Below are 27,717 nucleotides of genomic sequence, written 5' to 3'. Positions count from 1 at the left end.
ATGCAATGTAAGGCTGCAGATACCTTCTCTCCAGTTATATGAACATCCTCCAAAATATCTCCAATTGTTTTCTTTGTTTCATGAGCAACCACAAATGTCTCGACAGTAAACATAGAGGAGAAATATTCATTAAAAATCCGCACATCTCCTGCAGGTCAAGGAATAAGCAGCCCTGCTGATCTCCAAGGTGTCCCACTCTCTCCCTAGCCATCTTTTTATTTGAATAAAGCAATAGAACTTCTTGGGATATTCCCTAACCTTCTCTTCCAAATAAATCTCATAACCTTCCTTTACCTTTTTGATTTCCCACTTAGGAGTAAACTTGATTGAGAAATGATTGATCCTTCATTCTTTTTCTTTTTGCTATTGGAATAATACGCAAAACCTCAATTATAGAGTTGTGCATTACAGAAATACAGCCTTTAGCTCATAAAGTACATTTCAATCTTCTTGCACATCTACATTAATCCCATATGCCACGAATGGAACCCAATCCTTCAATGCCCTACCTTACATGCATCGAACTGTAAAAGAGAACAAGGTGTTCCTTGGATAACTTTAGCAGGATAAATTTTAGATGATACTGTAAAACAGGGGATAGCAAGTTGTCAGCTTAGCTTTTATTTTACCTGATAGTTATGAAAATTTTATGTGTGGTTCTCTTCCCCCACCAACTCACTGAATATTCCACCATTCAGTTACGTAACTGCCCTGCAGGTTAACTTCATCCACTGACCATGATCAGAATCAGAATCAAGCTCATTATCACTGACTTAGGTCATGAAATTTGTTGCTTTGTGGCAGCAGTACAGTGCAATGTGTAAAAAAAATTATTATAAATTACAATGAGAAATAAGTTGTTCAAAATGAGATCTAAATAGTGAAGTAGGGCTCATGGGTTAATGGACTGTTTAGAAACGATAGGAGAACAGAAGTAGCTGTTCCTAAAACATTGGGTATGTGTCTTCAAGCTCAGCTACCTCCTGATTGTAGTAAAGAGAAGAGAGTGTGCCCTGGGTCCTTTAATAACACTGGACAACAAAGACTTTGTTTCCTGAATACCTTTACCTGTATCTCATGAATTTTGGGATACTGATCATGAAAATCACCATGAAATTTCCCTGTCACGCACCATTTTTTAAAAATAAACTTATGTTTATTATTTCAATTCATAATTCAAGTGAATTAAAATGTTGCCTACAATGTAAGCTGGAAAATTTCCTACCTTGTCCAGGCATGTTTGGGCACGCTTAGGTGGCGCGGCTGCTGCATGGCTGGACAGGCTTTAGTAATAATTATTGGCTTCAGGACTGTAAGGCTGGGATTTGTTATCACCAGGCACAAAAATTTCTATAAAGGATTTTGATATTTGAGACAGATGCTTCCCAGAATAACTGATGCCAAGATTATGGAAAGCATTTTTGTTGGTCCACAAATCAAACAGGTCATTAATGACAGGTAATTTGGAGAAAATCACATGGAAGGCATTCAAGGAAGTTGTTGAAATTTTTCTCCGCATCTACAGAGCACCAAACTACATGCAGCTGGTTGAAAGCATGCTTCAAGCATATGAAACCATGAAATGCAACATGTCACTAAAGATTCATTTTCTGCATCCCCATTTAGACTTCTTCCCTGCAAATCTTGGTGCTGTTAGTGACGAGCATGGTGAAATGTTTCACCAGGACATTGCAGTCTTGGAGAAAAAATACCACGGCAAGTGGAATCCATCAATGCTGGCAAATTATTGTTGGACACTTAAGCAAGAAGCCTCAGACACTGAGTACAAATGAAAATCATTAACAAAATATTTTAAACTTAGTTGAACTATTGCAAAGCTTCAGCACCATTATGCAACTAAACACATTATATTTAATTAAAGTTAATCTGTTGTTTCTCCAAATTCCTACGTGATACAAGTAGTCTGAAATTATGTTTGTGTTAATCTTCAAGCAATCTATCATAAACAAAAAAAATTCTCTGAGGAAGCAACACTTTTGAAAAAATTTATTGTCCAGTGTAATCATATTCCTTCAAAGTAACATATTTGGTTAATATAATATCAGGTGCACACCCCTTTAACAAGTATGACCTGTGACCAGCTGTTGTCTGTGTGTAGAAGTGACAGCACTGCTCTACCTGTACAGGAATAACCACCACAAGGACGTTCTCCCTCGCTGTAAGCATTTCTTCTATCTAATATGGTATCTTCATTGTTAACTTGAACTGCTATCTACTTTATGTATCTAAAAGGAGACACTTGTGGGTAACAAAATCTATCAATCACACATTTTAAAGTGAACAACTTTCACCCTCACCATTTACTATATGTGGAAGAAGATTCCTGAACACCATCAATCTTATATGTGGAGGTGTTTCCTAATATCACCCCTGAAAGGACTGGCTCTCATTTATAGACTGTATTCCCTGTTATTAGACTCACTAACCAGAGGAAATCATTTCTCCTGATCTAACCAATTGGCTCCTTTTAATAATTTGAAAACTTCAAACTGGCTACCCGATAACATTTGTGAATTTTGTGGAATACTATCCTGGTGTTCTGATCTTTCCTTGTAGTTTAATCCTAAAGATCAAACATCCTTCTGGTAAATCTACTTTGTACTCCCTCCAAAGTCCTGCGGTGTGATGTCCAGAGCTGCTCTCAGTACTCTATTGGGTGCCATAAATATTTATTTTTCAATGTAATGATGACAAATGAACCTTCTTCAAGCACAACATTTTATCTATCAGGTGGAAATTTTAACTTACCTAGCTACTGACAATACCAATTAGCCTAGTCAAGACTTGACGGCATGTGAGAAGATCAAATAGGTTCTCAGGAGGCAGGATTCCATTTATGATTGGAACTCTTCCTTCTTTGATGATATCTTGAGGTTCAGATTCAAGTGGATCTTTGATTTGTAGGTCATTTTTATGTGTTATGAATATTAAGATTTTGGTTGCCAACCTAAGTTGTATCTTAATTTTAAACATTATTTGCAATGCATGAAAAAAATGTTTTTGAGAAGAAAAATGTCCATTTCCTGCACATAACCACTCATACTGTTAATAGGATCCTACAAATGCTGAGTACTTCACAAGATCAAGTTTAATGTCATTCAACCATACACGTGTAGGCAGCTAAAGGAAACATCGTTCCTCAGGACCAACGTGCAAAACAGTATACATATCACACGCAGCACATAAAACAATATAAAACAGATAATAAAAATATTCTGTAGGTGTACAAATTGACATTAAGTTAAATATACAACAGTATAATGCTACTCACATGGTCATAGGTAATGAGCACTGGGAGGTAGCAGGGTGTTTAGAAGTCTTACAGCCTGGACTAAGAAGCTGTTTCTAGGCCTGTCATTGTTTTTATGCTGCAGTACCTTCTGCCTATCAGTAGAAGGACAAAGAGATTGTGGGATGGATGGGAGGCACCCCTGACAATGCTTTGGATAATCTGATTTATTTCATTGATAACCTAAAAAAAACTAATTGTTCTTTATCTGTTGTTACTTTTGCATTATCACCTCAAAGTGCAGTTTAGAAAAATGTTCAGTTCAATCTGAACAACTTGTTGAAATAGTGATCATAACTCTTTTAGCTATAAACAAGGGTATGTATGGACCATACTAGAGAGTATTAAAAGGGGGCAGGGGAAATTATGAGAGTGTTAGGCAGGAACCAGGGAAAGTTAATTAGGAACAGATGTATTTCAGCAAGTCCACATGTGGAGAGTTTTTAAAGACTAACAGTGCAGAATACGGGACTCAAACAAGAGAAAACCCGCAGATCTGGAAATCGAAGCAACACACACAAAATGCTGGGGGAACTCAGCAGGCCAGGCAGCATCGATGGAATAAGCATAGTCAATGTTTCGGGCTGAGACCCTTCGGCAGGACTGGAGAAAAAAATGGTGAGGAGTCGATTTAAAAGGTGGGGGGTGGGAGAGAAACACAAGGTGATAGGTGAAACCTGAAGGGGAGGGGATGAAGTAAAGAGCTGGGAAGTTGATTGGTGAAAGAAATACAGGGCTGGAGAAGGGGGAATCCATTAGGAGAGAACAAAGGGACATGGAAGAAAGAGAAGGGGGGAAGAACACCAGAGGGAGGCGATGGGCAGGCAAGGAAATAAGGTGAGAGAAGGAAAAGGGGATGGGGAATGGTGAAGAAAAGGGGTGTGGGGGGGAGCCATTACGGGAAGTTCAAAAAAATTGATGTTCATGCCATTGAGGTGGAGGCTACCCAGGTGAAATACAAGATGTTGTTCCCCCAACCGGAGAGTGGCCTCATTGCGATAGTAGAGCAGCCCATGGAAGAACATATCAGAACGGGAATGAGAAGTGGAATTAAAATGGGTGACCACTGGTAGATACCACTTTTTCTGGTGGACAGAGTGTAGGTGCTCATAGGACTGATGAGTTCCAGTAAAACGAAAGGGCAAAGTTAACAAGGTAAGGAGACCTTAGAGAATGAGAGAGATGGTGAATTTAGTCAAGGCAAAAAAGGAAATGTATTGAGTCAAGAAGCGAATATTGGGTTTGGGATGCTAAAATCAAACAGAAAACCTGAAGATTGTAAAGAAGCTGTGGAAGAACTCAAGAAGGGAATTAAAAGAACTAGGAAGGGTCATGAGAAATCCAGAGCAATAGAATCCCAAGATATTGCATACATAATCAAGAGCAAGAGGATAACGAAGAGAGGATGGGTGGGTAATAAGTTTATAGATGATATAAAGATTGGCGGCAATATAAATAATGTAGCTTACCAAAGGATACAGTGGTATACAATATATTCTCAATGGCCACTTCATCAGGTACCTCCTGAATCTAATAAAGTGGCCAGAGTGTCTGCTTGTAGTCTTCTGCTGCTGTAGCCCATCCACTTCCAAGTTTGACATGTTGTGCGTTCAGAGGTGCTCTTCTGCACACCACTGTTCTAACACGTGCTTATTGGAATTACTGTCACCTTCCTGCCTGCTTGAACCAGTTTGGCCATTCTCATCTGACCTCTCTCATTAGCAAGGCATTTTTGCCCACAAAACGACTGCTCCCTGGATGTTTTCTTTTTGTTTTGTTTTGTTCCTCACACCAATCCCTGTCAACTCTAGAGAGCATAATGCATGAAAATCCCAAGTGATTGTCAGATCCTGAGATATGCAAGCAACCATGTCTGGCACCGACAATCATTCTAAAGTCACTTAGAACACATTTTTTCACCATGCTGATATTTGAGCTTGAGTAACAACTGAACCTCTTGAGCATGTCTGCGTGCTTTTATAGATGAGTTTCTGCCATGATTAGATACTTGCATGAATGAGCAGGTGTACCTAATAAAGTGACCACTGATTGTAGATCATATAATCATATAACCATATAACAATTACAGCACGGAAACAGGGCATCTCGGCCCTTCTAGTCGGTGCCGAACTCTTACCCTATCCTAGTCCCACCGACCTGCACTCTGCCCATAACTCTCCATTCCTTTCCTGTCCATATATCTATCCAATTTAACTTTAAACGACAACATAGAACCTGCTTCAAACACTTCTGCTGGAAGCTCATTCCACACAGCTACCACTGTCTGAGTAAAGAAGTTCCCCCTCATGTTACCCCTAAAGTTTTGTCCTCTAATTCTCAACTCATGTCCTCTTGTTTGAATCTTCCCCATTCTCAATGGAAAAAGTCTAACCACATCAACTCTATCAATCCGCCTCATAATTTTAAACACCTCTATCAAGTCCCCCCTCAACCTTCTATGCTCCAAAGAATAAAGACCTAACTTGTTCAACCTTTCTCTGTAACTTAGGAGATGAAACCCAGGCAACATTCTAGTAAACCTCCTCTGTACTCTCTCAATTTTATTGACAACTTTCCTATAATTCGGTGACCAGAACTGTACACAATACTCCAGATTTGGCCTTACCAATGCCTTATACAAATTCAACATTACATCCCAACTCCTATACTCAATGCTCTGATTAATAAAGGTCGGCAAACCAAAATCTTTCTTCACCACCCTATCCACATGAGATTCCATCTTCAGGGAACTATGCACCATTATTCCTAGATCCCTCTGTTCTAAAGCATTCTTTAATGCCCTACCATTTACCATGTATATTTCCTATTTTGATTAGTTCTACCAAAATGTAGCACCTCACATTTTTCAGCATTAAACTTCATCTGCCACCTTTCAGCCCACTCTTCTAACTGTCCTAAATCTCTCTGCAAGTTTTGAAAACCTACCTCATCATCCACAACACCACCTATCTTAGTATCATCTGCATACTTACTCATCCAATTTACCACCCCATCATCCAGATCATTAATATATATTACAAACAACATTGGACCCAGTACAGATCCCTGAGGCACATCGCTACACACTGTCCTCCAATCTGACACACAGTTATCCACCACTACTCTCTGGCATCTCCCATCTAGCCACTGCTGAATCCATTTTACTACTTCCATATTAATGCCTAACAATTGAACCTTCCTAACTAACTTTCCATGTGGAACCTTGTCAAAGGCCTTACTGAAGTCCATATAGACAACATCCATCGTTTTACCCTTGTCAACTTTCTTAGTAACCTCATCAAAAAATTCAATAAGATTTGTTAAACATGACCTTCCACACACAAATCCATGTTGACTGTTCTTAATCAGACCCTGTCTATCCAGAAAAGTATATATACCATCTCTAAGAATACTTTCCATCAATTTAAGCACCACTGCCATCAAACTCACAGGCTGATAATTGCCAGGTTTACTCTTAGAACCCTTTTTAAACAATGGAACCACATGAGCAATACGCCAATCCTCCGGCACCATTCCCATTTCTAATGACATTTGAAATATTTCTGTCAGAGCCCCTGCTATTTCTACACTATCTTCCCTCAAAGTCCTAGGGAATATCTTGTCCGACCCGGAGACTTATCCACTTTTATATTCCTTAAAAGTGCCAGTACTTCCTCTTCTTTAATTGTCATACTTTCCATAACTACCCTACTTGTTTCCTTTACCTTACACAATTCAATATCCTTTTCCTTAGTAAATACCGAAGAAAAGAAATTGTTCAAAATCTCCCCCATCTCTTTTGGCTCCGCACATAGCCGTCCACTCCGATTCTCCAAGGGACCAATTTTATCCCTCACTATCTTTTTGCCACTAACATAACTGTAGAAACCCTTTGGATTTATTTTCACCTTACTTGCCAAAGCAGCCTTGTATCTTCTTTTAGCTTTTCTAATTTACTTCTTAAGATTCTTTTTACATTCTTTATATTCCTCGAGTACCTCATTAACTCCAAGCTGCCTATATTTATTGAAGATCCCTCTCTTTTTCTGAACCAAGTTTCTAATATCTCTTGAAAAACATGGCTCTCTCAAACTTTTAACCTTTCCTTTCAACCTAACAGGAACATAAAGATTCTGAACCCTCAAAATTTCACCTTTAAATTACCTCCATTTCTCTGTTACATCCTTCCCATAAAACAAATTCTCCCAATCCACTCCTTCTAAATCCTTTCGCATCTCCCCAAAGTTAGCCTTTCTCCAATCAAAAATCTCAATCCTAGGTCCAGTCCTATCCTTCTCCATAATTACACTGAAACTAATTGTATTGTGATCACTGGACCCGAAGTGCTCCCCAACGAATACCTCCGTCACCTCAGTTGCAGATATGGGCGGAGAAATGGCAGATGTCGTTTATCACCCAACAACTTCTTTTGCATTTACAGGTTTCTACTCACTTAAGCTGGAGTTCATGCTTCAGATCGGGTATGCTTTTTCTTTTCTCTCTTCCAATAATAACAACTTTGCATCAATTTTTTTGTGCTCTACCATGTTAGAACTTCGTGGATAGGTAGGTCCTGCATTCACTTTCCTAGCAGTAAAGCACAAAATTATCCATCCACATACAATTCCTGCTATTAATTTCTCTGATGTTTCATTGCCTAACAAATCAATTGATCTCAAGGTGGCATTTGACTCATTCACATATCTAATAATCTTAAGAAGATAGTTGATTAGATCTTTAATGCTGTAATAAAGGTGATTGAATGATTCCTCTGATATGCCAAAAGAAATAATTAGACGATTATCTATAAAAAAGAATTAAAGAAATCCTTGTAGTTTCTAGAGAAGCCTCTCAAATGTTTTTACAGTAGTATGTAGCAGTTGTGTATTGCTTTCAGATTCAGGATATACTAATTTCAATGTGGTTGAAATTTAACTTTCAATCTAACTTCAAGTATTCATTTTATTAATAATTTACTTAGCCTCCAGATAGTTTAAAATATTTTCAATATTTTTAAATCCAGGCTGTATTGAAACTACTTAAGTAGTAGTTTGTCTATTAAGATTACAATAAATTGGTTTCAAATCTTTTACACTCCAGTAAATATTTGTGGTGACTACTTTGATTAAATTCCAATCTTTATCTGTTGAATCAAAATAGAACTATTTTGCTTTGTATCATTTTCTCAGAAGCATTAATATAACATATACTTGCCTAGATGATTTAATTTAGTCTTGGCTAATTTTAAACTTGGCCACATAATGCTATTTAACTGGATATATAAAAATGAACTAAATATTAATAAAATATTACTAGCATTATTTTACATTGTAAATAAATGATATGTATAAGTTATTTTCATAATTCACTTCCCCAGTATCAATATACTACTGTTAATCTATGCTCTCTCATATGCAAGGTAGTTTAAAAACATAATAACAGCACTTTCAGCCAATATATGTGCACAAAACTAAAAGTGACTCATCAAAATCATTGCCAAATTAAAGTACCATTGCATTTTAATTTATTCTGTGCTTTCACAGAAATCTATTCAGTCAGAAGCCACTTTTTCCCCAATAGAATACTTATGTCAAAGCAGAAATCAACTGCAGCTCTATGAACATAAGGTTATAACATTTTAAGGCAGAAAATTATCATTATTCGTGAAATAGAATCTGCAAATAAAGTATTTGGTATATGTGCTACCTACCAGCTGGAATTGTGGACTTCTGGACATGCATCAGCTCATACTCACTGAAGCATTGGAAGATCCAAATAGTCAAATCAATACTAAGACCTTAATAAAAATCTTAGCATAGCTAAGTGTAAAGTCCAGTTGCAAAAGACAAGAAATAGGTCTAAGTTTTTTTTCCTTTTAAATAATGCTTGAAATCCAGAAAGTGATCAGAAAGAAATGACACAGTACTTTCAAGTAATGGGACTTCCCATATGAAGTACCAAGATATAACCATCCCAAGCAGCTGCATTGTGGCCTGAGGTATAGACTGTCTACTGACTCCTCTGCTCCTCGCTTTTATTTTTTGTCATTGCCACTTCCTTTGAAAACAGGAGCTGAAAGTTTGTTTGTGCTCATATCCCCTTTTCCTGCATTAAGCTTATCTTAGGGTACACCAGCTTCCTGTAATCTCTGTTTTAGGGGTGTGGTCAAACAGCTTTCAGTGTTCTGTTTTCAGTTCGATGTAGACTAAAAATGCCACTAAAATGGAATCTTCTTAAAAATACTTCAGAATTTAAAGCAAGTAAATTAAGAAATGAGAATCAACTGATATTTTATATATATCCTTCTATATATTTTTATATATACCTTCAGGGTGGAGGAGAAACATCTGGTATCCATCTGATTACCCTCCAGACTGATGGCATGAATATTGATTTCTCCAACCTGTGAACAAAAATACCCCCTCATTCCCCACTCTGACCTTTTACTTCTTCTTACCTGCCTATTACTTCCCCCTGGGTCCCCTTCTCCTATTGTCCACTCTCCCCTCCTATCAAATTCTTTTTTCTCCAGCCCTTGACCTCTTCCAACCACCTGATTTCACCTATCACCTTCCAGCTAGCCTCCTTCCCTTCCCCCCACCCCATCCCATCCTTCTTTTTCAGGCATCTCACCCCTTCCCTCTCGGTCCTGAAGAAAGTTCTTGGCCCGAAACATCGACTGTTCACTCTTTTCCACAGATGCTGCCTGACCTGCTGAGTTCCTCCAGCATTTTGTGTGTGCTGCTTTGGATTTCCAGCATCTGCAGATTTCCTCATGCAGTATATTAGGTTCATCCTAACCTTGGATGAATTCTCCCTCTCAGTTTATATATCAAACTATATGTGGGTGTTCCCTAGATGCCCTGGCCGCCTCCTACAACCTAACTTCTGGCTGGTAGTTAACTGGCTACTCGATACACAGTATGTCCATAAAGTAGACTGATGGCAGCAAAAGTGGTGGTTGTGCGGGGGAGAGGAGCAGAGATGTTGATGGGCATGTGTGAGAGAATAGAACTGGTTGGGTTTGTTCTGAGTGGTCTCATTCTGGGCTGTAAGGAAATATGACAACAAAGGTATAATATGAGAAATTAAGAATTTTACAAGTTCCAGTTAGCACAGATTCTTTCTAATTAATGCATCTTGTCCAATCGCACTTTCCTTATCATATGGTACTGTAAGGACAAAATGAAGGGGAAAAGATTAGAAAGTGGACTTACTTGCATCTAATTTTTGTGTAGTATTTGCACAAAGTTTTTCATGTGTTTTGAAGTGCTTGCACCCATTTTTGGTAGAGATCCATTCTGTTGATAAAATTTACTTAACATCTCCTGACATAATTCAACCTGATTTTGGTGCCATTTCCCCACATACCTGCACATGTGATGATGTCATCAGTACATGCAATACCCATTATTTATGTGCTGACAAGCACATGATTTAGCCAGTTTTACCTTCATTAGTGATTATTTTCATTTTACCTAAGTAACGTGTAGTTTACAATACAAGTAAACCTGGTTTAGGAGCACCATTCTATTATTTTGTAAATTCCTCCAAGCCCTGTTCAAGAGCTAAAGTAACTTTCGAAGCGCTCCAACCTGCTCTGTAGTCACTATATTAAAAAGATACAAAATGCTGGAGGAACTCAGCCAGCCAGGCAGCATCTATAGAAAAGAGTACAGTTGACGTTTCGAGTTGAGACCCTTCAGCAGGACTGGAGAAAAAATGATGAACAGTAGATTTAAAAGCTGGGGAGAGGGGAGGAAGAAAGACAAGGTAAAAGCTGAAACCGGGAAGGGGAGGGATGAAGGAAAGAGCTGGGAAGTTGATTGGTGAAAGAGATACAAGGCTGGAGAAGGGGGAATCTAATAGGAGAGGACAGAAGGCCATGGAAGAAAGAAAAAGGGGGAAGAGCACCAGAGGAGGTGATGGGCAGACAAGGAAATGTAAAAGAGGGTCAGGGAATGGTAATGGTAGGGGTGTTTACCAGAAGTTCGAGAAGTTCATGCCATCAGGTTGGAGGCTACCCAGACAGAATATAAGATGCTGTTACTCCAACCTGAGTGTGACCTCATCACGACAGTAGAGGAGGCCATGGATTGACATATCGCAATGGGAATGGAAAGTGGAATTAAAATGGATAGCCTCTGGGAGATCCTGTTTATTCTGGCTTCTTCCTCCAGCCTCTTTTCCCTCTTTCACCATATCTCCTTGCATGCCCATCACCTCCCTCTGGTACTCCTCCCTCCTTTTCTTTCTTCCATGGTATTCTGTCTGCTCCTATTAGATTCCCCTTCTCCAGCCTTGTATCTCTTTCACCAATCAACTTCCCAGCTCTTATCTTCACCCCTCCCCTGAGTGTACCTTTTTCCATTGATGCTGCCTAGCCTGCTGAGTTCCTCCAGCTTTTTGTGTGTGTTGCTTGGATTTCCAGTACTCTCAGATTTTCTCTTGTTTGTGTTTAACAAGTCTTGTTTAACTTAACTCCTGGTCACAAATATTAATGGTGGAATCTTTAAATTTCAAGAGCATGGTTATTTGATCCAATAAGTGGTGGGCAATATTACCTGAATTTTGAGGCTATTCAGGATGTACCACGGGTTAGAACTTTTGGCATCATTAGCAGAGAAGTTCTGAATAGATTTGAAAATATAATATAAAGTATGCGGAACCCATCATGACATAATTAGTGTATTAACAATCTCTGGCTATTGATGTTGACTTGTGCAGCTCATGTCTGGGCTGGGTTGATGTAACAACGAATAGAAATTTATTTCCTTTAGTGGCATCATTACATTATTTTACGCTTTAGAGTCTCCCTGAATTAAAAAAGGGAAAAGTAGGCATATAGTTACTGTAAATATCCACACCCACATCTGAGATTCTCTCTGTGTTTTCACCTGATTGTGAACTTTCACTTTAATTCTCTCTGGTTGTTTTCCATTTCTCTGCACTGTTCAATTTGTTTAATTTCTAACTCTTCCCTGCTTAAATGAAGTGCTGCTGTCCTGAAATATTAACTCTGTATCTCTGTCTCTCTCTCTCTCTCTCTCTCTCCCCCTCCCTCCCTCGCCACACACGCTGACTGGCTCGTTTGCCATTCCACATTCCAAGTGTTGAGCAGCTAGACCCAATATGTGCCGAAGTATTTATCAGAATATACAGCTATACACAGTGTAGTCGGGTTGCATTAGTAGTAGGTCACGTAGCATTATTGGGAGTGATGGAGTGATGACATCAACGTTGCTGGTGAACACAGCAGGCCAGGCAGCATCTCTAGGAAGAGGTACAGTCGACGTTTCAGGCCGAGACCCTTCGTCAGGACTAACTGAAGGAAGAGCTAGTAAGAGATTTGAAAGTGGGAGGGGGAGGGGGAGATCCAGAATGATAGGAGAAGACAGGAGGGGGAGGGATGGAGCCAAGAGCTGGACAGGTGATTGGCAAAAGGGATATAGAACATAGAATAGTACAGCACAGTACAGGCCCTTCGGCCCACAATGTTGTGCTGACCCTCAAACCCTGCCTCCCATATAAGCCCCCACCTTAGATTCCTCCATATACCTGTCTAGTAGTCCTTTGGCAAAAGGGATGTGAGAGGATCATGTTCAGGAGGCCCAGGGAGAAGGAAAAGGGGGGGGGGTGGAAAGCCCAGAGGATGGGCAGGGGGTATAGTCAGAGGGACAGAGGGAGAAAAAGGAGAGAGAGAGAAAGAATGTGTGTATACAAATAAATAACGGATGGGGTATGAGGGGATGGTGGGGCATTAGCGGAAGTTTGAGAAGTCAGTGTTCATGCTATCAAGTTGGAGGCTACCCAGACGGAGGTGTTGTTCCTCCAACCTGAGTGTGGCTTCATCTTTACAGTAGAGGAGGCCGTGGATAGACATTATCAGAATGGGAATGGGATGTGGAATTAAAATATGTGGCCACTGGGCCTCCTGTCCCATGAGCCTCTCATATCCCTTTTGCCAATCAACTGTCCAGCTCTTGGCTCCATCCCTCCCCCTCCTGTCTTCTCCTATCATTTTGGACCTCCCCCTCCCCCTCCCACTTTCAAATCTCTTACTAGCTCTTCCTTCAGTTAGTCCTGATGAAGGGTCTCGGCCCGAAACGTCGACTGTATCTCTTCCTAGAGATGCTGCCTGGCCTGCCGCATTCACCAGCAACTTTGATGTGCATTGCTTGAATTTCCAGCATCTGCAGAATTCCTCGTGTTTGCGTTTTTAAATGGAGTGATGAGTTCTTTTGACTAAGTTCAATAATGCAAAGCCGAGTGGTTTGTCTGTCTAATTCTTTATGCACTCACTGAATATCAGCCAATGAAAAGTTGTACAGTTCCCCTGCTCCACGGAATCCCATTTATTACCTTCTTGCCACTTAGGACACTCTGGGCAAAAGTCAAGTGACTTCACATTAACTTTATGAAGAGAGTAACGGGTGCCAAAAACTTGCCTAATCAATATTCAGGGTCAGAGAGATAATCACCTTGGTGCCAACGAATTTCTTCCCCAACATTCTTCAACTTGCAGACCATTTCAAATTCTTCATACCGTCCCAAAGATTTGTCCAAAGTTCTATTTTTAAAACTCTAACTATTCAATCTTATGAACTGATTTTCCATGGTTGATATGCTCTAAATACTGTCACTGTCCTTTGAATTTTTACTCATTACACAACTGGATTTGAAGCTCAGTGATAAGATTTGATAATATTTTATGAGAGTTCTGTCGATTTAATTTTGGCTTGAATTTAGTTAATAGTCCATTGGCTTGAGATATCACTGCCACAGCTTAAGTTCAATACTGCACTTTATTTCAGTCACAACATCCCTTTTAGTTGACCTTCAGTGCAACCCTTTCAAAAAATCTAATTTACTCAGTATTCTAAGGAATACTATGTTTCCTTTTAGCAGGTTCTATTAATTTTAATCTAATTTTCTAATGGGAAAATTGCCTGAAGATAATTTTGTCCTTGTATTATTGAAAGATGTACAGCTGCACAACAATCTTGTGTATTGCTTTCTTTGCATATTCCACCTGCCAAGAACATGTTTTCTCTGTCATTCATTCATCTAACACCATTCTATTGTTATGTGGCACACAAGACTTTAAGGAAGATGAAATCAACAACTTTCATTACCACTCAACAAGCCGACATTAGTAGTAATCTATAGAAACTCTGGTTAAGTTTTCTTTTATTAATAATTAGAAACCAGTCTATGATCAAGCTGCATTTTGCTCTACTATAGGTTATTTACATGAGATATTCATAACTAAATTCATATTCATATGTAAATTCTAATTGAAATATCTCATAGTAGAGTATGGTTTACAAAGAATTAGATTTGCCTACTTCACACAGAGGCAAGCAACATGGAGTTAACTATAATGAAAGATTTTTTTTTCAGAATTAAACATCACCATCAAATTGGTATACTTAAGTTTAATAGAGGAACAAAATCTTAAGCATACCAACTTAGCTGTGATATTTAATTCACAAAAATTTGAGGAACAAAATCTTGAGATGAAGTGCAAATTTCAGGTGTACAGTCGGACAAGACAAGCGATCGCTTCATTTCTTGTCTGTTTGAAGTTTGGAATTTCTTTATTTCAAGTGTTATAATACTTTCAATTGATTTCATTATGAATTTATAAGAAATGCTTTGTGAGATGTGCTGTTGGAAATGTATTGAAAATCTATTGTAAAGGTGTCGATAGAGGAATAAACTTGGGTCAACATATTGAATCTAATCTCAGGAAACGGAGGGGAGGCTTGCGTCAGGCACAGAGCAGCAGAGACGATTTAGTGGTGAGCAATCACTTTAATAATAAACTGCAACGTAACAAGCCACAAAACCTTAAGACCATAAGACAAAGGAGTAGAAGTTGGCCATTTGGTCCATCGAGTCTGCTCCGCCATTTTATCATGCGCTGATCCATTCTCCCATTTAGTCCCACTCCCCCGCCTTCTCACTATAACCTTTGATGCCCTGGCTACTCAGATACCTATCAATCTCCCTGCCTTAAATACACCCAATGACTTGGCCTCCACTGCCGCCCGTGGCAACAAATTCCATAGATTCACCACACTCCGGCTAAAAAACTTTCTTCGCATTTCTGTTCTGAATGGGCGTCCTTCAATCCTTAAGTCATGCCCTCTCGTACTAGACTCCACCATCACGGGAAACAACTTTGCCACATCCACTCTGTCCATGCCTTTCTAAATTCAAAATGTTTCTATGAGGTCCCCCTCATTTTTCTAAACTCCAAGGAATACAGTCCAAGAGCAGACAAACGTTCCTCATATGTTAACCCTCTCATTCCCGGAATCATTCTAGTGAATCTTCTCTGAACCCTCTCCAACATCACCACATCCCTTCTTAAATAAGGAGCCCAAAACTCCCCACAATACTCCAAGTGAGGTCTCACCAGTGCCTTATTGTGCCTCAACATCGCATCCCTGCACCTGTACTCTATTCCTCTAGAAATGAATGCCAACATTGCATTCGCCTTCTTCATCACTGACTCAACCTGGAGGTTAACCTTAAGGGTATCCTGCACGAGGACTCCCAAGTCCTGTTACATCTCAGAACTTTGAATTCTCTCTCCAGTTAAATAATAGTCTGCCCCTTTATTTCTTCTGCCAAAGTGCATAACCATAAATTTTCCTTTCTTCTTTTCAAATCATTTTATTATTTTTTTCCAAAATAAACATGAGTACATCGAAGTAAACAACACTTACAATGTCTCAAAAAAACATTATATAAAGATTGAAAAAATTTTGAGATGGAAAAAACCCTACTAAGCAAGAAAAGTGGGAAAAAAGAAAAATCCCATTAGGTGTTCAACCCCAGAGCCATGCGTCATACATAAAGCTTCCAAAGATAAACATCAAACTGCCTGCAAAATAAAAGTACCAAAAAAATTTTACAATTAGATCGTGGAGAATCCATCAATTAATTCAAATGATAATAACAAGCATATGAACCCCATCTTTTCTCAAAATCAAACATAGGTTTAAAGGTTCGATTTCTAATTTTCTCCAAACTAAGACATAGCATCACTTGAGAGAACCATTGTGACAAAGTGGGAGCCATTGCATCCTTCCTCTTCAACAAAATGGCCCTCCCAGCTATCAATGTAACAAATGCAATAACATGTTGGTCAGACACAGAGATACCATGGATATTTTGAAATTATTCCAAAAAGCACAGTAAATTTGTTAAGTTGTAAATTAATTTTAAGTGCTTTAGTTCATCTTTTCCCTCTTAATGACCTTCTTAGTTTCGTTTTGTAAGCTTTTAAAAACTTCCCAATCCTCTGTCTTCCCACTAGTTTTTGCTTCCTTGTATGCCCTCTCCTTTGCTTTAACTTTGGCTTTGACTTCTCTTGTCAACCACGGTTGCATCCTTTTTCCATTCGAAAATTTCTTCTTTTTTGGAATATATCTATCTTGCACCTTCCTCACTTCTCGCATAAACTCCAGCCACTGCTGCTCTGCCATCCTTCCCGCCAGTGTCCTTTCCAGTGGACTCTGGCCAGTTCCTCTTTCATGCCACTGTAATTTCCCTTACTCCACTGAAATACCGACACATCGGATTTTGGCTTCTCTTTCTCAAACTTCACAGTGAACTCAATCATGTTATGTATGAGTTCTCCTCTGCTCTATCATTCCGGTTCCCATACCCCTGTCCCCCTGCCAAATTAGTTTAAACCTTCCTTAACAGCTCTATTAAACCTTCCTGCCAGGATATTGGTCCCCTTCAGGTTCAGGTGTAACTTGTCCTTTTTGAACAGGTCATACATCCCCCAGAAGAGATCCCAATGATCCAAGAATCTGAAGCCCTGCCCCCCGCACCAGTCTCTCAGCCACGAATTCATCTGCCTGATCCTACTATCCTTGCCCTTGCTAGCACGTGGCACAGGTAGCAATCCCGAGATTATTACCCTGGAGGATGAGAAACAAGAGAGGATGGAAACTTAACATGACAAGGTGACAAGGGAACTGAAAGCTAGCAGCAACTGGTTGAGGCTGCCGGGTTCAATGGGTGAACAAGGACTGCGGATGAGAGCTGGGTTTAGATAGGCTGCAGGTGATGAGTTGGAAATGACTGGCAGGTGACTCCTGTTAGCTGGGTGGAGACTGTACTGGTCAGAATGGACCCTCCTCCTGTGGCCGGCAGCCGAGGACAGTTTGGAACACCTCAATGAGCAATGTATCTAAGATAAAACTGGATGGCATCCAAGACCACTCATCTGGACCGTACCCTTACCAGTCAACCAGGTATTGAACACTCCATCAATGAGGACATGAGTCCAGCAACCACGAAACCATGTACACTGGATCACCTTTCACCATCCTAGGTTCCAGAGGTGCAGGCTCAGGTGGGTCGAGTGGTTCATGGACAATAGGCTTGATGCAGGACACCTGGAAGGTAGAAGTGATCCTGAGGGACGGTGGCTGCTAGGGATGGTAACCAACTGGATTGATGTGATGGGTGATCGTTAAGGAACCAATGAACCAAGGCAAGGGCTTGCTGAAATTGGTGCACAGGGACAGATCTCAGGTGGACAGTCAGACATGGTCCCCAGGCCAGAAAAATCTTGCTGGGCACTGCCAGAGGTTGGCCTGGCAACAGTAGAGGTTGGCAGCTGGATTATCCTCTTCCAAGCATTCCAGCAGATGGGACTCCACTGTTGGCTTTCCCACAGGGATCAATGCCTTGAAGCACTTTAAAGGTTGTCATACCGGCGGTGGCGGAGGTGTGTAGATTGTGGGACAGTACGGCCCAGAGCAGATACTTTTTTCCATCTGCAAGAGTTAGAGGTGGCAAAGCATCACAGAAACTTCTCAACTTGCTGATGGGTCTTTCTGACTGACCACATGTTTGCGGATGTGAGCCAGAGGACAAACTCATTGAGATGCAGAGGAAGGAGCAGAAGGCTCACAAGAAGTGGGAGACAAATTGTGGGGCCCGGTCTGACACAATGTCCTGAGGGAAACCATGGAGGTGAACTACATGTTGAAGAACCAGGTCCACCTTCTCAATAGATGAGGGAATGTGAGGGAAGGCAATGAAATGGGCTGCCGTGAGAAGTGGTCTACCGCTGTCATGATAATGGTAGCACCGCCAGAAGGTGGCAAACTAGGGATGACATCCATGGTGATGTGGAACCATGGGCATCAAGGGACCAGTAAGGCTTGCAAGAGCTCAGAGGGTCACTGGTTGGAGGAATTGAACTGGGCACATTGAGCACAGGTAAGTGATGAACTGACGTACATCTGTGATCATGGTGGACCACCAGAACTGGCATAACAAAAAATCTAGGGTCTGTTGTGCACCTGGATGTCTGGAGAGAGGTGAAGTCTGGGCCCACTGGAGAGCCTCGGAGCGCATGGCCACTGGCACACACATGCAGTTGTCAGGTGTGTTGGCCAGAGCAGGCTCATACTGTAGGGCCTGGCAAATCTGGTTCTCAAGATCCCAGATGATCGCTGTGAGGAATTGCAAGAATGGAATGGTGGGCTGAGGTTCGATCCCCATTTCAGCTGGGTCGAACTGTCATGAGAGGGCATCTGCCTTATTATTCTTGGAACCAGGTCGGTAGGAAATGGTGAAATTTAATTGCTTGAAGAAGAGGTCCCAGTGAGCCTGACATGGGTTGAGTTGGCAGGTCTGCTGAATGACTGCTTGTCAGTCCAGATCAGGAACGGCTTGGTGTTCTCCATTAGCCATTGCCTCCTTTCCTCCAAGGCCTACTTAATGGCTAGTAGATCCCTATCTCCTTCTCTATAACAGTGCTCTTTAGAGTCCAACTGCACAAGAAGAAGGCATAAGGGTATGTCTTCTCGTCTGATACTCAATGGGAGAGGATGGCCCCGGTGCGCATGTCATTTGGATGCATCCATCCCTGGGGATGGAGGGGTTCAGATGGCAGAGGATGACAGCAGTGGTGAAGCATCTCTTGAGCTCCTTGGTTCGTTTCAGCAAACCAGGTTATCCATGAGGTTGGAGGATTGCTGAGGGAAGTCGGAGGAGTGGTGATTTGGCTGTAGTTTTGGATGAAATGGCAGAGGATGTTGGAGGGTTCCAAACAGTGTTGTGGCTGTTTGAGGGAGCACGGCCGAGCCCACACAATGACAGTACACATTCTCTCTGGGTCCATGGTTATGCCTTGGGGTGAAAGGATGTAACCCAGGAAGGAACTAATTGGGGTATGGAACAGGCATTTCTCTAACTTGCAGTACAGTTGGTTTTCAAGGAGACTCTGCACTGATAGACTGAATGGACATGGTCCTGGGAGTTCCTGGAGATGATGAGGAATTTGTTAGGGTAGATAAACACATACTTGTGTAGCATGTCTTGGTGGATCTCATAAATGAAGGTTAGGAAAACAGCTGGACTGTTGGAAAGTCTAAAAGCCATCACCGAGTATTAATGGTGGCTAGTGGGTGTTATAAACGCCATCTTCTACTCATCCCCCTGGCAGATGCGCACCAAATTGTAAGCACTCTATCGATCCAGTTTGGTGAACATTTGGGCCCTATAGATTCTTTTGAATGTGCTATCCATCAAGAGGAGATGGTACTGGTTCCTAATGCTGATTTTGTTGAGTCCACAGTAGTCAATGCAGGGTTAGAGACCTCCACTTTTTTTGGGAAGGAAGATCCTGCACCAGCTGAGGACAGGGATAGTCGAATGAAACCATGCTGTAGTGCTCTGTTTATGTAGTTATTCCGTTGTGATGGTATTGGGGTGTATGGGGTGTCAGGGAGGGGTAGCACCTCTGGTGGGGGAACATGTTGCGTCCTTTTCAAGGCGGTTAGTCCACCTTTGGTCCCCACCTGGCACTCAGCTCTCCCCTGTGGCTCCCCGTAGCTGTTTGCATGCGACAGCGGCCACACCCCGGGCAATGGCTTCGACAAGCCAGCTAAACCAGGTGAGGGTAGCCGATGGGTCTCAAACCCTCGGTGAGAAAGAGAGTTGTCTATCCCAGCACGTGAAGACAGACTCTGGCGGATTGAGCGGACGAGACCAATGGGAGGTCCAATGGTCAAGAAGGCAGTCTCTACAAGTGTCGTGGAACGTGTAGAGCAGGACAAGACACAGAAGACATCCTGGTCATCCACTGCGCCTAGTCCCATCTCCAGCCGTCTCGACTCTGTCTTGCCACTGGATCCAGATGGGAATTGGGAAGAGAGAGTGAGGCTGGTTCAACGGGTAAACAAGGACTGTGCATGAGAGCTGGGTTTAAATAGGCTGCAGGTGATAAGTTGGAAACAGGTGGCAGGAGACTTTGGTGGAGACTGGGAGGTGCCTGCTTTTGCAGGCCTGGTAACTAATTCCTTTGCTTTCATTAAAATGGTTTCACAGAATCTTTAACATTCTCTTGAAGTTGTAATCAAGATCTTCACTTACGCCCTACTATAAAGATAGCCCCCATCACCAGGCAACACTCCCTCAAAACCATATCAATTGACAGCCGAGATGCTTGTATTCACACTTCTATTGTGAGATTTGAAACCACAACCTATGTGATGTTATCTCCCAAGACGGGACTGGCATTTCTGTCATTCATTTCCTCAGAAGCCTCCACTGTGGAGGATTTCTGATTTTTTTTTTGCAATTTGATTGTTTTATACTCCATATTCACAAAATAATCAGCAGCTGGTATGTTTCTCAACTTCAGTTTTACATGCATCCATTCTTTCATGAAAGACATGAGAAAAGGAAAGGAATGCTGCATGAAAAATGCAGATTCATTTTGCACAATGATGCAGCGAGGAGAGCTGCTGCCTCACAGCTCCAGATACTCCAGCTCAATCCTAAACTTCATTGCTATCTGTGTGGAGTTTGCATGTTCTGTTTGTGATTTCACAGAGTTTCGTCTGGGTGCTCCAGTTCCCTCACAAATCCTACGATATGAAGTTTGGCAGGTTAAGTGGCCACTGTAAATAGCCCCTATCATGCAGGCAAGTAGAAGAATCTGGAAGTAGTCAATGGGAAGGTGGGAAATACAAAATGGGATCAATATAAATAGGTGCTTCATGATATACAGAGAAAGGTTGAACAAGGTAGGTCTTTATTCTTTGGAGCGTAGAAGGTTAAGGGGGGACTTGATAGAGGTGTTTAAAATTATGAGGGGGATTGATAGAGTTGACGTGGATAGGCTTTTTCCATTGAGAGTGGGGGAGATTCAAACAAGAGGACATGAGTTGAGAGTTAGGGGGCAAAAGTTTAAGGGTAACATGAGGGGGAACTTCTTTACTTAGAGAGTGGCAGCTGCATGGAACGAGCTTCCAGCAGAAGTGGTTGAGGCAGGTTTGATGTTGTCGTTTAAAGTTAAATTCGATAGCTATATGGACAAGAAAGGAATGGAGGGTTATAGGCCGAGTGCAGGTTGGTGGGACTAGGTGAGGGTAAGAGTTCCGCATGGACTAGAAGGGCCGAGCTGGCCTGTTTCCATGCTGTAATTGTTATATGGTTATATAGTTATATGGTTGGTACAAAGGGTATCTCTATGCTCTATGACCCTAATACCTTGAAATCTATAAGACAAACATATAATTTTTTAGTTTATTTTGCCATTATGAACTAAAATGCCAAATCTATATGTTACTATTGTGAGTTATATAAATTTTCTTCCAAACCTGACAACCACTGATGGCTTAAGATGACTGAAGTTCTTCACCATGATTATGGTTTGTAGTGTAGTTATATTACCATGTCTAAGAACAAACTATCATCAGAATGAAGACATTTTTTGACTTATCAGCATAAGCACAATTGTTTTGTCATTTGTTCTCAGGGAGCAGAGTGAGATTGTAAGTGTGTATGGTTGATAGGAACTGTTGATAATCTAATACAGACTTTAACTGATATCTATTGTATCCATATTGATGTTAGAGTACCCCCAATTATTGTTGACATTGGAAATTAAAATTACCAGGACACACCTATGTCAATGAAGACTACTATTGATAACAATGGCAACTGTGCTCTGGTTACATAGACTACACCTACGACATAATTAGATATTGCAACAAATACTAACACAATATTGTTTATATATGGGAGTGACTTGACATAAGTAGATCTCAAAACAGTATTGATTGTACCTAGACTGGTTATACTGAAGTGTATCTACATGTATATTTGTTAGGTACAATGCATTTTGATCCTTGGAAGATCCACCTCTGCCCTGCATGTTCTGTACATTTGGCTTGAGATTAAATAAAGGATTATTTCATTCTATCCAAGAGACTCTTCCACCACTATATCACTTCCTTTCACTATATTTCAGAATCAAAATTAGGTTTAATATCGCCAGCATACATTGTGAAATTTGTTAAATTTGCAGCAGCAGTACAATGCAATGTATAATAATTCAGAAAGAAAAAATGAATTAGTATGTATATAATATATATGTATTAAATAGTCAAATTAGTCATAGTCATACTTTATTGATCCCGGGGGAAATTGGTTGATCCCGGAGGAAATTAAATAAGTAGTGTAACAAAAAAAAAAGTAGTGAGGTAGTGTTCATGGGTTCAATGTCCTTTCAGAAATCAGATGTCAGAGGGGAAGGAGCTGTTCCTGAATCATTGAGTGTGTGCCTTTGGGCTCCTGTACCTCCTTCCTGATGGTAGCAATGAGAAAAGGGTATGCCCTGGGTGATGGGGGCCCTCAATGATGGACGTCGCCTCCTTGAAGATGTCCTGGATACTACGAAGGCTATTGCTCATGATGGAGCTGACTAATCCTACAACTCTCTGCAGTTTACCGTGATCCTGTGCAGTGACTTCCCACCCCTGCACCCCCATCCCCCCGCCCATACTGGACAATCATCCAGCCAGTTACAATACTCTCCACAGTACATCTGTAGAAGTTCGCAAGTGTCTTCATTCAAATTTGTATTCCTTTCAATCACCTGTACAGAATTTTTAGCATTTATTCTATATTACTGCAGTACTTAAGATTTATGTTAAGTAAATTTAAATATTTTGTTAGCATGGAGTAAACTCTGTACATTATGATCGTGTAATATTCTTTCACACCTGACAACTGTTGATGGCTTAAAATGACTTATGTTCTGTACCATGCACAGCAATGTGGTTTGTAATTTAGTTATATTACTGTGCCAAAGAACATGTTACAATGAACTTCTGACCTGAAACATTAATCCAGTTTCCCTTTTCACAGCAGCTGCCTGACCTGCTGACTGTTTCCAAAACTTTCTGTTATTCAGAATTTTCAGTTTCTACTGTTTCTCGATTTTCATTATCTTTTCTGTCTTGAGGTATATCTGGAAGTTTGGGAAACCTTATGGATGATAAGAGAATGATTTCTGTGCCAGACTGATATTGTCGAGCTGTCTCTTATTCTACATGATATCTGGCTGAAGAACAGAAGCCAGAGTAATGAAGATGTGGAACAGCAATGTCAGAACAAAGATGAAGATAAATAGGCCATTGTAGTAAATGAAGAAAAAGGCTTTAAGTATAATCAACACACATCAAAGTTGCTGGTGAATGCAGCAGGCCAAGCAGCATCTATAGGAAGAGGCGCAGTCGACGTTTCAGGCCGAGACCCTTCGTCAGGACTAACTGAAGGAAGAGTGAGTAAGGGATTTGAAAGCTGGAGGGGGAGGGGGAGATGCAAAATGATAGGAGAAGACAGGAGGGGGAGGGATAGAGCCGAGAGCTGGACAGGTGATAGGCAAAAGGGGATACGAGAGGATCATGGGACAGGAGGTCTGGGAAGAAAGACGGGGGGCGGGGTGACCCAGAGGATGGGCAAGAGGTATATTCAGAGGGACAGAGGGAGAAAAAGGAGAGTGAGAGAAAGAATGTGTGCATAAAAATGAGTAACAGATGGGGTACGAGGGGGAGGTGGGGCCTTAGCAGAAGTTAGAGAAGTCAATGTTCATGCCATCAGGTTGGAGGCTACCCAGACGGAATATAAGGTGTTGTTCCTCCAACCTGAGTGTGGCTTCATCTTTACAGTAGAGGAGGCCGTGGATAGACATGTCAGAATGGGAATGGGATGTGGAATTAAAATGTGTGGCCACTGGGAGATCCTGCTTTCTCTGGCGGACAGAGCGTAGATGTTCAGCAAAGCGGTCTCCCAGTCTGCGTCGGGTCTCACCAATATATAAAAGGCCACATCGGGAGCACCGGACGCAGTATATCACCCCAGTCGACTCACAGGTGAAGTGATGCCTCACCTGGGAGGACTGTTTGGGGCCCTGAATGGTGGTAAGGGAGGAAGTGTAAGGGCATGTGTAGCACTTGTTCCGCTTACACGGATAAGTGCCAGGAGGGAGATCAGTGGGGAGGGATGGGGGGGACGAATGGACAAGGGAGTTGTGTAGGGAGCGATCCCTGCGGAATGCAGAGGGGCGGGGGAGGGAAAGATGTGCTTAGTGGTGGGATCCCATTGGAGGTGGCGGAAGTTACGGAGAATAATATGTTGGACCCGGAGGCTGGTGGGGTGGTAGGTGAGGACCAGGGGAACCCTATTCCTAGTGGGGTGGTGGGAGGATGGAGTGAGAGCAGATGTACGTGAAATGGGGGAGATGCGTTTAAGAGCAGAGTTGATAGTGGAGGAAGGGAAGCCCCTTTCTTTAAAAAATGAAGACATCTCCCTCGTCCTAGAATGAAAAGCCTCATCCTGAGAGCAGATGCGGCGGAGACAGAGGAATTGCGAGAAGGGGATGGCGTTTTTGCAAGAGACAGGGTGAGAAGAGGAATAGTCCAGATAGCTGTGAGAGTCAGTAGGCTTATAGTAGACATCAGTGGATAAGCTGTCTCCAGAGACAGAGACAGAAAGATCTAGAAAGGGGAGGGAGGTGTCGGAAATGGACCAGGTAAACTTGAGGGCAGGGTGAAAGTTGGAGGCAAAGTTAATAAAGTCAACGAGTTCTGCATGCGTGCAGGAAGCAGCGCCAATGCAGTCGTCGATGTCGCGAAGGAAAAGTGGGGGACAGATACCAGAATAGGCACGGAACATAGATTGTTCCACAAACCCAACAAAAAGGCAGGCATAGCTAGGACCCATACGGGTGCCCATAGCTACACCTTTAGTTTGGAGGAAATGGGAGGAGCAAAAGGAGAAATTATTAAGAGTAAGGACTAATTCCGCTAGACGGAGCAGAGTGGTGGTAGAGGGGAACTGATTAGGTCTGGAATCCAAAAAGAAGTGTAGAGTATAATGTCATTTCTTCATATTTTGTATAGCCAATCAGTCATTATTCTAAGTTATAGACTGTCAAATTTAGCATACTTTTCACTTTTCATATTGAAAGAATTCTGAATGACAGCATATGTATTCAGAAGGCATGTTTTCAGGAGATATTCTGTGCTGCCTATGTGGAGTTTGCTCATTCTCCCTGTGACTGAATGAGTTTCTCTCTAGTGCCATGGTTTCATCTGCATCCCAGAAACATGCTGCTTGGTTGGTAAATTGGCCTCTGTAGTTTAGAAAATGTGAGTGGTAGGAAAATCACAGGATGTGGGGGAATAATGTGCATGAAAAACAGAAAGAGAGTGAGAAGAGATTATAAGGAAGTAAATAAGGGATTACTTTAAAACATCCTTAAGCATGCCATTGTTAATACAAATTACACAGTTCACTGTGTGTTTCAGTGTACATGTGATAAAAAAATCAGAATCTGAGATGGAACAAATAAATTCTGTCCATCTATTTTGTATGCAGTATGAGAAACACTCTGCTTGGTTGGAGGACATTTTCTGAATCTAAACTTTAGATCAATTATTATGAAGTAAATTTTGTAAAAGACTATGAATACAAGTCGAGCACTCCATATCCGAAATGCTGCTGCCAGAAGTGTTTCAGAATTCAGATTTTTTTCAGATTTGGAATATTTGGATCTATATAAATGAGATGGGCCCCAAGTCTAAACATGAAATCCATTTTCATTACAGGTACAGCTTACGTACAGCTTACATACAGCTGGCATGATGCTCACAGAGTGAACAGTCCACAGTAGAAGCACAGTCTGGCTTCCTCCACTGATTGTCAGAGTTGGATGACCACCCCCGTCCTCGTCTTTACCGAGTTTCAGCACTGCGATTGGCTTCATATCCACCATCATTTTCAACAGCTGCTCATTTCATAGCAACTACAGCGAGAGGGGGTTAGCTTTATACAATATTTTAATTATTTTATGCATGAATTAGTGGGTACACTGAACCATCAGAAAGGTAAGGAAACAGTACCTCGGCTGTCCAAGTGGACAGTCAGTGGCTGTTTGGAATCACCATCGTTCCTGACACTTGTTCATTGTACTTACTCATCAATGAATTTCTCTGCTGCTTTGTAATCAGCAGACACCACAAACCCACAAATCTTCAAAGATTTAATGCTGTGCCTTTTCTTAAATTTCTGCAACCAGCCTTCTGGATATTCACAATTACCTTCACTTTTCAGTTTGTTGTGATATATCTTTACTTGTTTCATGATCAACATACCGTTAGATGGCATGTGTTCACTTCAGCACTCATGAATCCATTCTTCCAATATATAATGTGATCAAGATCTTCAATTACCATTTCATGCAGTGACTTTCTATTTTTCATTAACTTGTTCATTACATATGCGAGCTCACTTCTCAGAATAGAGACCTGCGGACCATCTGGGAACCTAAACAGCGTCTAGTGGAATTTTCCAGTTGTGACATAATGTCAGCACTCAAAAAAAATTTGAATTTCAGAGACTTTCAGATTTTGGATAAGGAGTGCTCAATCTGTACTTCAATTTAAAATTGATTGCTTGCATGACAGTCTTCGAACTGAAGAAAGCTTAAAGTGTGTTAAAGTAGTTCAACCAAACTAAAAACATTTATTTTAAAGGAAATCATTGAAAGTATATTTTGTTTGGTTGAAGGTCCTCAGCATTGTTTGTTAATGGAAACTGTTCTGTTGTTGAATTGTTAGTTTCTAAAATAAAATGTTGCTTGAAGATACAATATGTGCTAATTAACATCGAATGCAATGTAATGTGAATTGTTTTATAATTTGTAAATATGACTAACCTAAAAATAAAATTCATCACTTTTAGCATGCACTGTTCTCCTTCATTCCCCCTTGAATCAGTGTCAGGAGAGACTAACTTTTATTGCAGTTCAAAATACAGTGGATTCCAGTTCATATCAGGACCAATATTAAGCAGCTGCCTCAATTAACCAAAGTTTCATGGAAAAAGTTAAAAACGTATTTTAAAAAAACAAACCGAGTAACTTAACAAATTATGTACTTATATAAAACACAGAGCAAATTAGAACACTACCAAAACTGCCACAGTAGTATAAAACTGTGTTAGTTCCTAATACTTATTGACAGCGGAATTCATCTGCATCGCATTCTTTTGACGGTAGATGAACAAATCAG

General features: G+C 41.0%; 1 protein-coding gene and 1 long non-coding RNA gene across 6 annotated transcripts in view; one reads left to right on the top strand and one right to left on the bottom strand.

Moving 5' to 3' along the window:
* Positions 1 to 27,717, bottom strand: part of LOC134351559 (transcription factor EC-like) — a 92,090-nt gene that overhangs the window by 52,405 nt on the left and 11,968 nt on the right. Inside the window, exon 1 of one of the 5 annotated variants that reach the window (XM_063057863.1) lies at positions 9,021 to 9,059. The exons of 2 other annotated variants lie outside the window; for them this stretch is intronic. In XM_063057863.1, the coding sequence (XP_062913933.1) occupies positions 9,021 to 9,047 (27 nt within the window). In that variant the 5' untranslated portion in view covers positions 9,048 to 9,059. Of the gene's footprint in view, positions 1 to 7,763; positions 8,015 to 9,020; positions 9,060 to 27,717 lie in introns of those variants that run through there. 2 more of the 5 variants (XM_063057861.1, XM_063057864.1) reach the window with 2 other exon arrangements.
* On the top strand, positions 2,117 to 27,369 carry LOC134351560 (uncharacterized). Its single transcript, XR_010019178.1, has 3 exons — positions 2,117 to 2,179; positions 23,607 to 23,924; positions 26,254 to 27,369. It is a non-coding gene; the product is annotated as an uncharacterized LOC134351560 (long non-coding RNA).

Source organism: Mobula hypostoma, chromosome 9, assembly GCF_963921235.1.
Source record: "Mobula hypostoma chromosome 9, sMobHyp1.1, whole genome shotgun sequence".
Taxonomy (NCBI): Eukaryota; Metazoa; Chordata; class Chondrichthyes; order Myliobatiformes; family Myliobatidae; genus Mobula; species Mobula hypostoma.
This window is presented reverse-complemented; position numbering and strand designations above follow the sequence as displayed.